The sequence below is a fragment of the Ixodes scapularis genome, unplaced genomic scaffold, assembly GCF_016920785.2.
Source record: "Ixodes scapularis isolate PalLabHiFi unplaced genomic scaffold, ASM1692078v2 PGA_scaffold5__190_contigs__length_132052651, whole genome shotgun sequence".
In the NCBI taxonomy this organism is placed as follows: domain Eukaryota; kingdom Metazoa; phylum Arthropoda; class Arachnida; order Ixodida; family Ixodidae; genus Ixodes; species Ixodes scapularis.
Genome location: NW_024609880.1, coordinates 117,954,634 through 117,967,005, shown reverse-complemented (window position 1 = coordinate 117,967,005; position 12,372 = coordinate 117,954,634). Strand labels below are relative to the sequence as shown.

The 12,372-nt window shown below is 44.8% G+C and overlaps 1 protein-coding gene across 1 annotated transcript; it reads left to right on the top strand.

Moving 5' to 3' along the window:
• Positions 1–1,460: 1,460 nt before the first annotated feature.
• On the top strand, positions 1,461–12,156 carry LOC120843409. Its single transcript, XM_040214784.1, has 5 exons — positions 1,461–1,580; positions 4,103–4,242; positions 4,503–4,585; positions 5,961–6,047; positions 12,008–12,156. The coding sequence occupies exons 1-5, from the start codon at positions 1,461–1,463 to the stop codon at positions 12,154–12,156; spliced, it is 579 nt and encodes a 192-aa protein (XP_040070718.1).
• Positions 12,157–12,372: the final 216 nt, after the last annotated feature.

Below are 12,372 nucleotides of genomic sequence, written 5' to 3'. Positions count from 1 at the left end.
AGCTGCGTTAGCCCATACGCCGTCAGCGACCACATTTTATCTGGATCCGTATTAAAGTATAATTCGCCGAATAAAGAAAAAAGAAAAAGCTGCGGTATACACAAGGGCGTAGCGAAATGCCGGAACAGCGTTACGAGAATGCCGCCATTTAAATGTTTACTCATTGCAGCTGCGAGGAGCAAAAAAGAAACAAAACAAAAAATGAAAGACGTTTACAACACCCTGTAACGCCGAATTAGACCGCAGCTCTTAAGGAGGAGGAGGGTATAACGCTCCTTCCTCCTCCTCAGCCTCCCTGCTACTCGTCCTACTCCTCCCCATGCCCTCCTTTTCCTCCTCCTCCCCTCCCCCTCCTCCCCTTTCCTCCCCCGAGCGTTGCATCATGGGAAATGTCCCATTACGCACCGCGCGGGACCCTCGTGACGTCACACATGACGTCATGAGTGACTTCACGAGTGTCCCGCGCGGTGCGTTATCGGACGTTTTCCTTAATGCACCGCTCCGTTACGCTAACAGAGACGGCGACGCCGCTCAAGCCGGAAACGGGCGCCTAAGAGCTGCGTTCTAAAAGAAGAACGAGGATTATCTCAGGAGCATTTAGGCGGCTGCAGCATGCGCATGCATTTCTATCCTTTTTTAGTTTATATAAAACAGGGTTCAGACGATGTAGGAGCTTTTGTCTAAAACAGGTTGCGTTTGAAATCTTAAATACCGAGGAGAAAAAACGGCCCAGTAGACACTATCATAGCCTCCTATATGCTGACAAAGCCTAGCAGATCGCCACGAGAAGCGGCCGCCAAAATGGAAAAGGTGGAACGGCAGACGATGGATGAGAGGAGAGCCACTTGACTGCCGCTCCGCTGCGGCAACACGCCGAAACCCGCTCCCGAGCAAACAAGTGTGTTTCGGGCCCCCGGCGCTGCAAAACCTGTGCGCCCACGTCTAGGTTCCCCGAGGAATGGCTCTTTGACGCTCTGTGCTACCAGATCCTCGCTCTCCGAATCTGCGACCGGCACTCTATGGTTCCGTCGTCGAACTGCCAGGCTTTGTGAGTATAGAGGAGGCTGTGGCAGTATAATAAGATCGAAGACTGACCTTCATCATATGCTTATTTTTTTCACTAAAAATAAAAGGGCGTGCTAGGAAACCTGGCATTTATGCAGAAGGATTTTATATTGCTGGTTTTGTTTCATTAGATACGACTTTAAGGTGTGTGTGTGTGTGTGTGCGTGTGTCTTTGCTTTGACGATGAAATATTAGAAAGATCACGTTATTTTGTAAGAAGTGGCGTCAAACCACGTGGCATATCTCGAAAAGAATAGGACATAGCTGGTCAAACTGCTATGCCGACGTTATGTTACTGCTGTCCGATAAGTTCGTGAGACCATAGAATATAAATGGTGCAGCGTTGGCTATCATCTGCTACCATATTTTTGTATTGTATCGAAAGCCAAAGAGCAATGTTTCGCATATTTGCTGTATGCGCAATGTCCATCCTTGTTGGCGTATGCGGACAACCTACGGTAAAGAAACCCATCGAAGACGATCCCGCATATGCGGAATTCCAGCATGCACGCGAGGTAAGTTTTCATTTCTTTGACCATTTAGCTGCCATGTACCACACGACATCTAAACATTGCGTCTCAGAATTCTAAAGCTCCAAACAAATTTGTTCCACCTACTCGTTCTATCAAAATTCCGCATGGAAGAAGCCAAAATTTTATCTCAAAATCACCCCCCCCCCCTTTCTACTAATTTCACACATCTTCATAGAAGTCCCCCCACTCCCTCTCTCTTCCAGCCCCCCACCCCTATCCCCAGACATATCCAGACCACGACGATAGATGGCGCTGTCGCCCTTCCGAAACAACGGGGAAAACAGCGAGGTTGCGTGCTTCCAGCAGTTCTAACTACGCAAACGCTGTCGGCTACAGGGCCACTGAATATTTGCGGAGAACGATGCATTCGCTTGTAAAGTATCTGAGCAAATCATGCAAAATTCACTCTCCATCTAATGAGAGAGAACGGCAAGCTCCAAGCGCTGAGCACAGTAGACGGAGGGCAGTCGCAGCGCGAGAACAGTAAAGGGCGCTATAGACCACGACTATGAGGCAATGAGAGCAGCGCGTAAACAGGGCTGGGCACTATCGCGATACATTTGTATCGCGATAGTATCTCAGAGATACGTTCAAGGATCTGTATATCTCTATTGAGACACCTTTGAAATATATATATTTGTATTTCAATAGTAAAATACATTTGTGTTCGTTTTTTTTTTTTCGCTCGTATCGCGATACTCTGCCAGTTTAAGGGATCCTGTTACATTGGTCGAAAATTAAATGTCGTGTTTTACAGTGAACTGAACACCGCTTTTCTGGTGCAACGGGTCCCAGAGTTTGTAATCCGAACTAGGTGCATACCCTCCTCTACAGGGAGGAAGCCTGGTTGCCTATATGCCACAGAGATCAAAAATTTTAAAAAAGAAATACAAAAACAAAAATAAATGTGTTTCCCGGAATGGTCACTTTTAAGATCAGTAGGATAAGCTCCTTCAGAAAGCTTTCTACACTTTCCACTTTAGCAGAGCAGACGCTGTAAAGGAGATTAGTGGAGAGGAGGAAATCATCAGTCATGAACTGTCGCGAAGTTTAGGAAGGCCTTACCTTCCTGCACGGAACCTGTTCAGGTCTTATGAAGACAATAGACCTTTTTCGTTTCATTTTGTTCACAGTCACGTGGGTTCTCGTTTCAACCTAGAATGAGCGAGAAAATAAATATAGCTGAGGCAAAACAAGAACGTGTGACAATCACGCGTTTTTCGTGAACACCTTCCATCGGCAAGGAAAGCCCAAAACTATGTTTTAACGCATACCAGAAGTGACGACATTCAAGATGACTGGGCCCTTGTGGAAATGGCGTATGGTCGGTTACTTACATCTTATAATTTCAGGGTAAGCTCCCACCCATCTCTTTGCACCTTAGCAAAGCGAACACCTGGGAGGAGGTCGTTTTCTCTCCAGCGTTCGCTGTGTTGATGTGTAAAGTGGGGGGAGCATCCCCAGAACTCTTAACCCGTCACCTACTTTAGGTCTGGCTTTGCTGTCCAATCCTATTGTCTCTGGTGACTCGAAAGATCTTAGGACGACCTTTTCAACAGCCCTCTAACGGCCAAGAAAGGGAAGTTTATTTTGGACAGACGTTTTTTATAGAGGTTGCAAAGCAGTCATTTGTCTCAAATTGTTCAATGGAAGCCATCATTTTTTTTTCGGCATCCGGGATTGTAGATTTGAATCGATAAAAAAGGTTTGAGGTAAGTGAAGGTGCGTAAGCTACACATACATGGGAAAATACAAACCCTGCCATTTGCGTTCACCACGAATTGCACCCTATCGCACTCTGCTCGGGGGAAAAATAGTTTTATTTCTGTACGAAAGCCTTTTTTGCCTTCTGTGCAGAATTATGTCAGGAATCCCGCCGCATGTAAAACAAACGTATCTCAGTCCCTGCATTTTGGCCTTAAAATACATATATCGCAATATTTGTATTCCGGAATACTTTTGGCGTAACTCTGCCCAGTCCTGCGCGTAAACGCCAAAGGCATCGAGACCTTCATACTAGCGAAAAAGAGGCGCATCTTGTGAATACATTCTGAGAAAGAACACATCTCCTGCAACTATTCTACTAAAAGTAAAGCTCTGAAAGTAAATATCCTAGAGCACATCAACTAGAAAACTATTTCCTAAGACATATTTTTTAACAGAGCAACAGCTGCCGCCGTCAATCGCAATAAACATTTTGTTGTCATTTGCATTTCCTTTCTTCTCATGCTAGCGCTATACAAGAAAAATTTCGCTCGATTTTCAGGTAGAATTTATAAATGGCTGAATGGAAAGCGCCGAATAAACAAGGATGAAGAAGGGAACAGAGACGAAGTGGGAAGCGAAGAGCAAAATTTATGAATACTACCTCTCAGCTCTTTGTGAGATGCTTACTAAAATGCTGTCGCGATAAGTTAAACCAACAGACTGTCAAAATTACACATTCGAATTCTTTAAATATTTCTGTCAACAAATAAATCTGGGCTGTTCTTTCTGTCCTTCAGTTCCGTGATCCAGGAGAAAAGCTTTTCATAAAATACACCACATATCAGACTCCTCGTGGGGCCGATTGCTTCTGGAACACTGTAGAGTGCGTGGAGCACCGATACATGCTTCAACTTGGAATGAGAATTGGCGGGAAGACGTAATGCTCACTTTATCACTCTTAAAAGTCATTGCAAACTTAAGAACAATAGGATGTGGCCAGTTGTTATAACGTGCTTCACTTCACCTGGATTGACTCCTCATGGTACGTGTTCTACGATGCTGTGGTTTTTCAGGCTGCCAAGTAGATAGTTGTGGCTGGACACGTCCAGGCGTTCTTGCGTTATCAATGATTATAAACACTCTCTATCGATGATGATATTTCGAAGATCTCCTCATAAACACTCTTGCATTGCACAGAATTCAATTTGAGACTCCGCTCCTGTTCAACACCAGCGAAGGACACACCCGGCCGAACGTAATCTTGCATAAGCTCACACCAAGTATGCAACCAATCATCTATTTATTTATACATCAATTTAAGTTGAAAACACATTTTACGTCCCGACAAGAACAGTAATCATGAGCTGCCATATTCGCTACCCGCGGACGCTGATGTAACAGATGCAGTGAACGCGATCAATGTCCCATCTGCCTCATTTTTGATTATCATGATCCAGTGTCAGAAACAAATACAATAAACTCTTAATGGTCGCGCCGTTAATATTGTTATTATTTAACCCTCGCGATTTACGAAAATACATTTAAACTTCCCTTCATCATTCGTCTAAAGTTAAGTGACCTCCGCGTGCTTTGTGAAAACATAATGGACCTTTTCCAAATACCGACGGCACCAGGCGGTGGCCGCACGAACTAAAAATCAAGGAAGTGACCTACCTGCGCTACCATCGATAATGGGACCTACGTTACCAGTTGCTTCGCTCTCTGAGCAGTGTCGCGTGCCCAACGGAACGAGGTAGGCCTAGTGCGACTTTAAAGAAGGAAATCCGTAGCGTCCACCCAAACGTCGTGTTTTTCTTTCCGTCCACTTTCTTTTTTTGTGTAACACAATTATATATATGCTGCAATTCCGTGTTCTACTCGTCGATTTACAGCCTCATTCCGAATTTCCTCGATTTTTTCGTGCTGACTTCCACCGCTTGGCATCGGGCGCTCGCGCGTGCGCAGAACGCTTCTCGGAAAAGGTCCATTGCCTTGACCTTGCGTATACTGTCCGAACTGCGCAGAATGCTAACCTGAGGGGCTGCTTAAAAGCGACATTTTCCGCTAAATTTCGCGGGCAGCAGTCACGTGACACCAACTACGTCATTACGCCACTTGCCGTGTACTGCAACAGAGTGGTATCACATTACACGCTGATGTCAAGACGCATAGTAACGTGAAACTGTGAAGTGAAGTAACGTGATCACGCGACATGTAGCGTCAAATTATGGGTCACGTGACACGTCACGCCAAGGTACGGGGTCACGTCACGCTGAGACGTCACGTCACGTGACCGCGTAACCCGGCACAACCACGTCGTTGTACCCGAGTTATTATGTTTTGTTTTGGTTACAACTGTTTGTGACGCTCTATGCTTAGAAACTAGCTTTCATAAAGGCATCATTCTGCTTTAAAAGTCAACGCGTAAGCATGATTTCTAGAGCAGAGAGGGAGACCTTTGTTAGAATTTGGGTGCCGTATGTCATTGGTGCACTATGTTTTTGAACGTTGCGAAAGGCTACAGATAATATAATTAGTTCAACATAAAATCGTGCTATTCTAATTATGAAGGGACTGAGGAGAAATACCGAATTGACACGGGGACAATATATTCATCTTGTTACTTGACACGAAGGTCTGCATGACCCATTGCAGATGACACTGAACCTAGAAGATTTCCCTTAATGTATCTGAAGCCGACAGGAGATTGTTTAGTCGTGAGAGTTCCAAATCAAAATAACGGTGAGTGCAAGCAATACTGAGTGAAGTCAAGCTTACACTTCTTGTTTAATTATGCTACAGCATGTACATTAACCTTTCGGAGCTTTTTTAAACGGTCCGCAAAATTCGGTTTCTCAACGTATCGCACGTGATTTACTACAGAGATGTGGCACTATGGTGGATATTTGGAGCGAAAATATTAACGGACAAAGTTGCATCTTTTAAAAAAGGAAAAAGAGGAACCTGTGTCGGGTAAACTAGGACGGCATTCGCAGACAGTGTCAAAGCGTTGCTAGCCGACTTGTAAGCGATGCCGACAAATGGCTAGGGAACGAAGATTTGTTTTGAGCTCGCCCTTTTCACAGGGAAAAGCCGCACAATCATCATCATCATTACCACCACCATCATCATCATAATCATCATCATCATCATCATCACCACCATCATCATCATCATCATCATTAGGATGCGGTGCCTCGCCCGATTATTTCTGGACAAGAAATGGGGGGCTCTCGGCAATTTAAATACCTCTTTTCGTATTTGTTTACTAAAAATTTATGATCGCACATTGAAAATGGTACATTAAAGAGACGCGCGCTCAGCTGAGGAACAGTGCCTGGTAAAAGTTACGAAGATCTGCCAAGCTGGGCACCGGGGTGTCCTCGACGCTTCCGACATCTGTCATTGCGGACGGCATTGCGCTTGCAATGCCGTCTGCAAATCCCGCCGTAGATTATCCGAAATAGGGTTTGTTTGTTTGTTTGTTTGTTTTTTCAAAAAAGTACGCTCATTTGCTGACAATTTCCCTCCATGTTTTCACCCAGTCGCCTCACTCCTAACTAAATCTTTGCACTAGATGTTGAAAACCGGATTTTTCCGAACTGTATAAAGTGGGTTTGAAGCGTTACTGTACTACGTACAGTACGTGCTGTATATATCGATTGAGACGTGTACATAGAAGCACAGAAAAGCGCAGTTCGAACGTGCTTACGTTGTTTGAAGCCGATTTTGTTTTGAGTGGGAAGCACTCCATCGGAAGCCATTTCGTCGAAAAGATCCGCGCAATCTTACGATAACTTCGACGGGAGGGCTTCAGGGTTACGGTCAAGTGGGTTTCAGGCCACCAGGGAGTCTGCGGCAACGGCCTGTCCCACAACTCTGCGGAGGAAGTTTTAAGACAAATCCAGGAAAGTCGCCCAGGAGTGGCCAGCTCGGAAGCTAAACACGAACAACACTATGCCTAAGAGGAGGCGCTACAGCTTGCGGAGAAGGAACGGAGAGAGGAGCTCCAGCTCCTGATTCCGGAGGAGGAAGACCCGGTCCCCCTTTGGCTACATCCAGAGGGCGGCCGTTCGACTCCGAAGGATATGGACCGGCGCCGCTGTCTCCTCATACAAGCGAGCACTCATAAAGAAGAAACCCGAGGATTGTCGCTGCACTCAGTGTCCCCAGAAGGGTTTGAGACACCAACTATTTAAACTCCGGTACCTCCTTTGGCAATGCCTGGTGCTACAAAAGCATCGGCACACCGCGTAAGCACAGCTACCTGAAGACATAAAAAGCTTACGAGTCAACCCCTCTAGGCTTACCCTACTGGGCTTTCACAACACCGAAAAGCGGCCCTACACTCGATTCTCGCGTATACATGCGGAAGGCGCGCCTCCAGGCCTGAGTCTAACTCCCTTTTCTTTCCACCTGATGCCGCTAGGCGAGAGAGGGGTCACACCTATTAAATCACATGTTTTCAATTCACTTCTTTTGTATAGAAGTCATGGGTCGATGGATCCTATTTTGACCGTTTATCCCCGGGCCAATAATAATAGGCAGTTTTCGTAGATCCTGTCCGTCGTGCTTTCAATGCTCTTCACAACCCGCTAGCAGTTCTTGAGCTCTGCAGATAATTCTAGCAGCGCCCGTGCGAATTGGTGGCGTCTTCGTTGCAAAAAACAGTCCATAAAATCTCTTTAATAAAAGGAACCAATAAATGATACTGACTCCGAATTTCACAAACTCCTCAGTATGAACAATGAAAACACATGTTCAAAAAAAGCTTTTTTTTTTTTCTCATAAATTTACGCAATTGTTTTCTCTTCTCCCTTGTTATGCCTGTGATTATAATCGAAATCCTGCGGTGATCAGTCGGGTGCCAATGGAGCCTTATTACCAAATTCCACTTACCAGCCGGCTCTTCCTATTTATACATAATTCCTTTAGCAAGGTGCTACTCATAAGTGGGATACAAGCGTTACATGAGAGCTCTGCTCAGTTTTTGGGGCTTCTACGCAGTACCTCCTAAGCCATTGAATGGCTGCTACGTCTCTAGCATATGCTAACTGCCGTCGCTTTTTAAGCCATAGAAATTATGAAATAGTCTTTGTTCCACACTGGCGAAAAACATGGCAGCAGTGAAATGTAGCCACATGTCTATTTAAGATGTTTGTTTTAATAACATTTGCAACGTTCAGATGCAGAGACGCGTGTCTATGCTGTCTAACAGAGTTCGTGTAAGGACAATAATTGAAAGATGCCGAGAGTTACTGAAGAAACATGATGCATATATCAGGTTCTAAAGCGGACGGGCTATATACAGGGGTTTTGAGGGTAACAGCGCTAAAAACAAGGGACAAATAAAAGAAACGAACAACACCGAGCCGCTTTCTTTTTCGTTTCTTTTCTCTTTTTCGTTTATTTTACGTGTCCGTTGTTTTTTAGAGCTTTTACCCTCAAAAACATGAATCACCAACTAGCCCAAGTCCATACCCTTTTATATACTATAAATGGCGAAACTGAGCATGACGCTTAATGTACTAAGAGCTTCTCATAGATCACAATTTTAGGAAAACAGATTTCCGTGCCCTTCGGAAAACGAGGGGTTAGTTAGTGTTAGTGAAATAGGAGGACGTCAGCCTAAGTTTCGTCCCTATAGGCTCGAGTATTTGGTTGCATGCGTACTTTATGAAGAATATATCAGCTCGGAATAAGACTAAAAGTTGTGCAAATTTTTCGCAACATTCCATCTGCTATTGTGATGCTAGCTAGCATGGACGAAACAGTTTTTGCAAGCCATATTTGAGCGTTTTGTGGAAAGCACTGATGAAGCTTGCGCACGCGCGAATAATCGAAAATATTTTTACACTTCCAACTACTTCTTATGAACGTGTTGAAAATTAGATTATGACAGATTTCGTCTCAAATCAAAAAATTGTTTTTGTTAAGATAAGAAAAATCACACTACACGTCAATATTACAAATACTTCGGAATTTACGGTCAACTATTTTACCATATCTCGCCGTGCATGTTCAATAGTTACGTACCAAGTTCATAAAAGCTGTGCCCTTAGGTACAGTGGCCCAATTTTTTTTAATAATATCAAGCAAGCGTCGACCGCCGGGACAGCCAGCGCTGTGCCGCGTAAAAATGCGGTGTCACGGGAGGGATTAAGCGCGTGCGCACAAAGCTCTTTCTGTTCCGAGCGTCTTCTGCTAGGCTATTCCGTGGACCGCACACAACCCCTGTTCATTATTTGCTGGCATAGCAAACCGCCTCTAAGCAAAGATCTGGGCCCGTTTGCTCGAAGCACTAACCGCGGCTAAAGTTAGCCGCAGTACCTAGGAGGGGGATTTTGAGATCACGTGACTGGCTCGGTAGGGATGCAGGGAAACATGGCGGTGGTCCAGTGAGTGAGCGCCGCTCGCTTTGGAACTAATGGGTCGTTGTGGTTGCAATATCGGGCGCGCTAGTCAGCAACGAATGGTGCAGGAGGCTTTCGCTTTGCCTTACCTCACTTAAACCGCAAAGCATGGGCAATGACATCGCCGCATTTTTTAGATAGTGTTTCGATTCTGGGCACTCCTAAGCCTAAATGAACGCGATAATTGTCGGCATTGCAACGTCTTTGGAAAGCGGATTGTTGATAGCACACAAAAGCAGACATCGTCCCAACACACCTTTTTTTCTAAATTATCCAAGCACCGAGGTGCATGCTACGACTGTAGTTGCACGCGTCGCACGTGCTGGCGTCTACAGTAGTAACCGTTCTAAAGCAAAAAGTATAAAACAAGTTTTGCCTTGCACGCGCGTTCGTCAACGCCTTATTATGATTTTTTACTTCAAATCTTTTATAAGAGGAAGGCCAGCGCGCGTGAACCGTAGAATTACACTTACAGCGCTCTCCTCGCGATGCTTGTATAATTTAGAAAAAAGTATGTCAGGACGCTGTCTGCTTTTGTGTGCTATCAACACTCCGCTTTCCAAAAACGTTGCCATGCCGACAATAAAGCGTTCATTTAGGCTTAGGAATGCCCAGAATCGAAACACTATCTAAAAAATGTGGCGATGTCATTGCCCATGCTTTGCGGTTTAAGTGAGGTAAGGCAAAGCGAAAGCCTCCTGCATTATTCGTTGCTGACTAACGCGCCCGATATTGCAGCTACAACGACATATTAGCTCCAAAGCGACCGGCGCTCACCCACTGGGGCACCGCCATGTTTCCCCGCATCCCTACCGAGCCAGTCCCGTGATCTCAAAATCCCTGTCCTAGGTATTGCGGCTAACTTTAGCCGCGGTTAGCGCTTCGAGCAAACGGGCCCTGAACAGCGCTTGCTTGTGTGATACTGCTCAGGCGTGGCATAAACCGCGCGTAATCTCGAGTTTAATTTACTTTTTTTGCTCAATTTATGTTTGCGCTTACTTTTGTGAACACCAACGAAAACGAAAAATACTGTGACGCGAAAAACTGAATGCAACGATGCATTAAACTATATATCGCAGACAATGCTACGAGGCATCAAAACCAATCCAGTGCTTGCACCCTTCCACGTGACATCGTGCTTCCCTGTGCAGTTGTACGGAACGGGAGGGCTACGTGACACACTTTTAGCGATGGACTGGCCAAGATAACTCGTAGCGTCGGCTGCGGTACAACGCAAAGGGAAACGGAGTATAGACAGGGTTTCCGCCTGGTGTTTTGTATTATCAACTGCGTTGTTACTGTCGTCATCTTGCCTATGTAGCCGGAAAGTCACACTTTTCTTTGACCAGCGGGTGCCCGCACATTTTTTGTGTCTCCTCGAGGGCCCATAAACACACGGGAACGTGTTGTGAGAATGTCGATGGGCGGCATGACGCAAAGGAGTATAAACAACAGTGGAGGTTACACAGGCTAACGTCTATAGGATTTTGCACGCATTTCAAGAGGAGGAGTGTATCGGCGATGCACTTCGACATTGCAAGCGCACTGCCCTCCTTTGATACGGAGCAGGGCCTGTGTGTGATCAACGGAATAGCCTAGAAGACGACGCTCGAACCAGAATGAGAATTGTGCGCACGCGCTTAATCTCTCCCGTGACGTCGCATTTTTCCGCGGCGCAGCGCTGGCCGTCTCGGCGGTCGACGCTCGCTTGATATTATTAAAAAACTGGGCCACTGTACATTTTTTAATTAAACAGATTGTCAGGCTCACTAATGTATTCAGACTTCTTTGGCTTCCTAAATGATAGTCACGGATTTTGTTTCGAAGGAGATCGAGTATCATTTCTGTTACTATTTCGAACATATGTTTTTCTCATTGCATTTTATGTTGGCCGTTTACATTGTATAATACCTTGGAAGTATCTTGCCATCCTTTCTGCCCTAATTTTAGCGTCACAACATAGAAAATGAGCCTCTCCAATCACGTTCCTCAATCAGCCATGCGGAAAGGTATTAAAAGGGATTTACGTAAGTAGCATAACGGTATGACCACAACGACATTTCCTTGAAGAGCATTGCCAGTTAGCAATCAAAATATAAGGCTTTATACTAGACCCATACTAAAGCAATTGGGCAAAGACTTTACTGATTAAAAAGCTAGTTGTAGTCCTATTTAAATCAAGCTTACTTTGAAACTTTCAGAAAACGTTAACTCTCTAAAAAGTGCCACGCAAGCTCGGTTATTCGTCTTTAACACTAGTTGCAAAACAACATTTCTTCTCTTTTGCAGGTTGTATCTTATTCATCCGAGAAAAAAGTGCAACTTGCGATGAATGTCATAAAGAATGCGAAGACATTTATGAAGAAAACTGCAACATGACTCTGGAACGATCTCCGTATCGTAGCACCTGCCAGAAAGAAATAGCTCCTCAATGTTGAGACTGCTACTTTGGTTTGAACAGCGATTAAAAAGATTTAGCAAACAACTGAGGCATTCAGATATTTTAAAAAATACATATTTACCTGTTAGATCCAAAATTAGCATTTTCTCTGACTTTTTGTGTCATATTCATTGACCGCCGAACCCACCGAACTTCTCGCTTATATCAAAGATGCCCCCAATATATGTATTTGTTTCATGGAAATTAAAGATTA

Coding starts and splice junctions, on each gene's coding strand:
- LOC120843409 (XM_040214784.1), top strand. CDS start 1,461: ATGTTTCGCATATTTGCTGTATGCGCAATGTCCATCCTTGTTGGCGTA. Junction 4,243..4,502: donor ATGAGAATTGGCGGGAAGAC/GTAATGCTCACT, acceptor TGCATTGCACAG/AATTCAATTTGAGACTCCGC. Junction 6,048..12,007: donor AGTTCCAAATCAAAATAACG/GTGAGTGCAAGC, acceptor TCTCTTTTGCAG/GTTGTATCTTATTCATCCGA.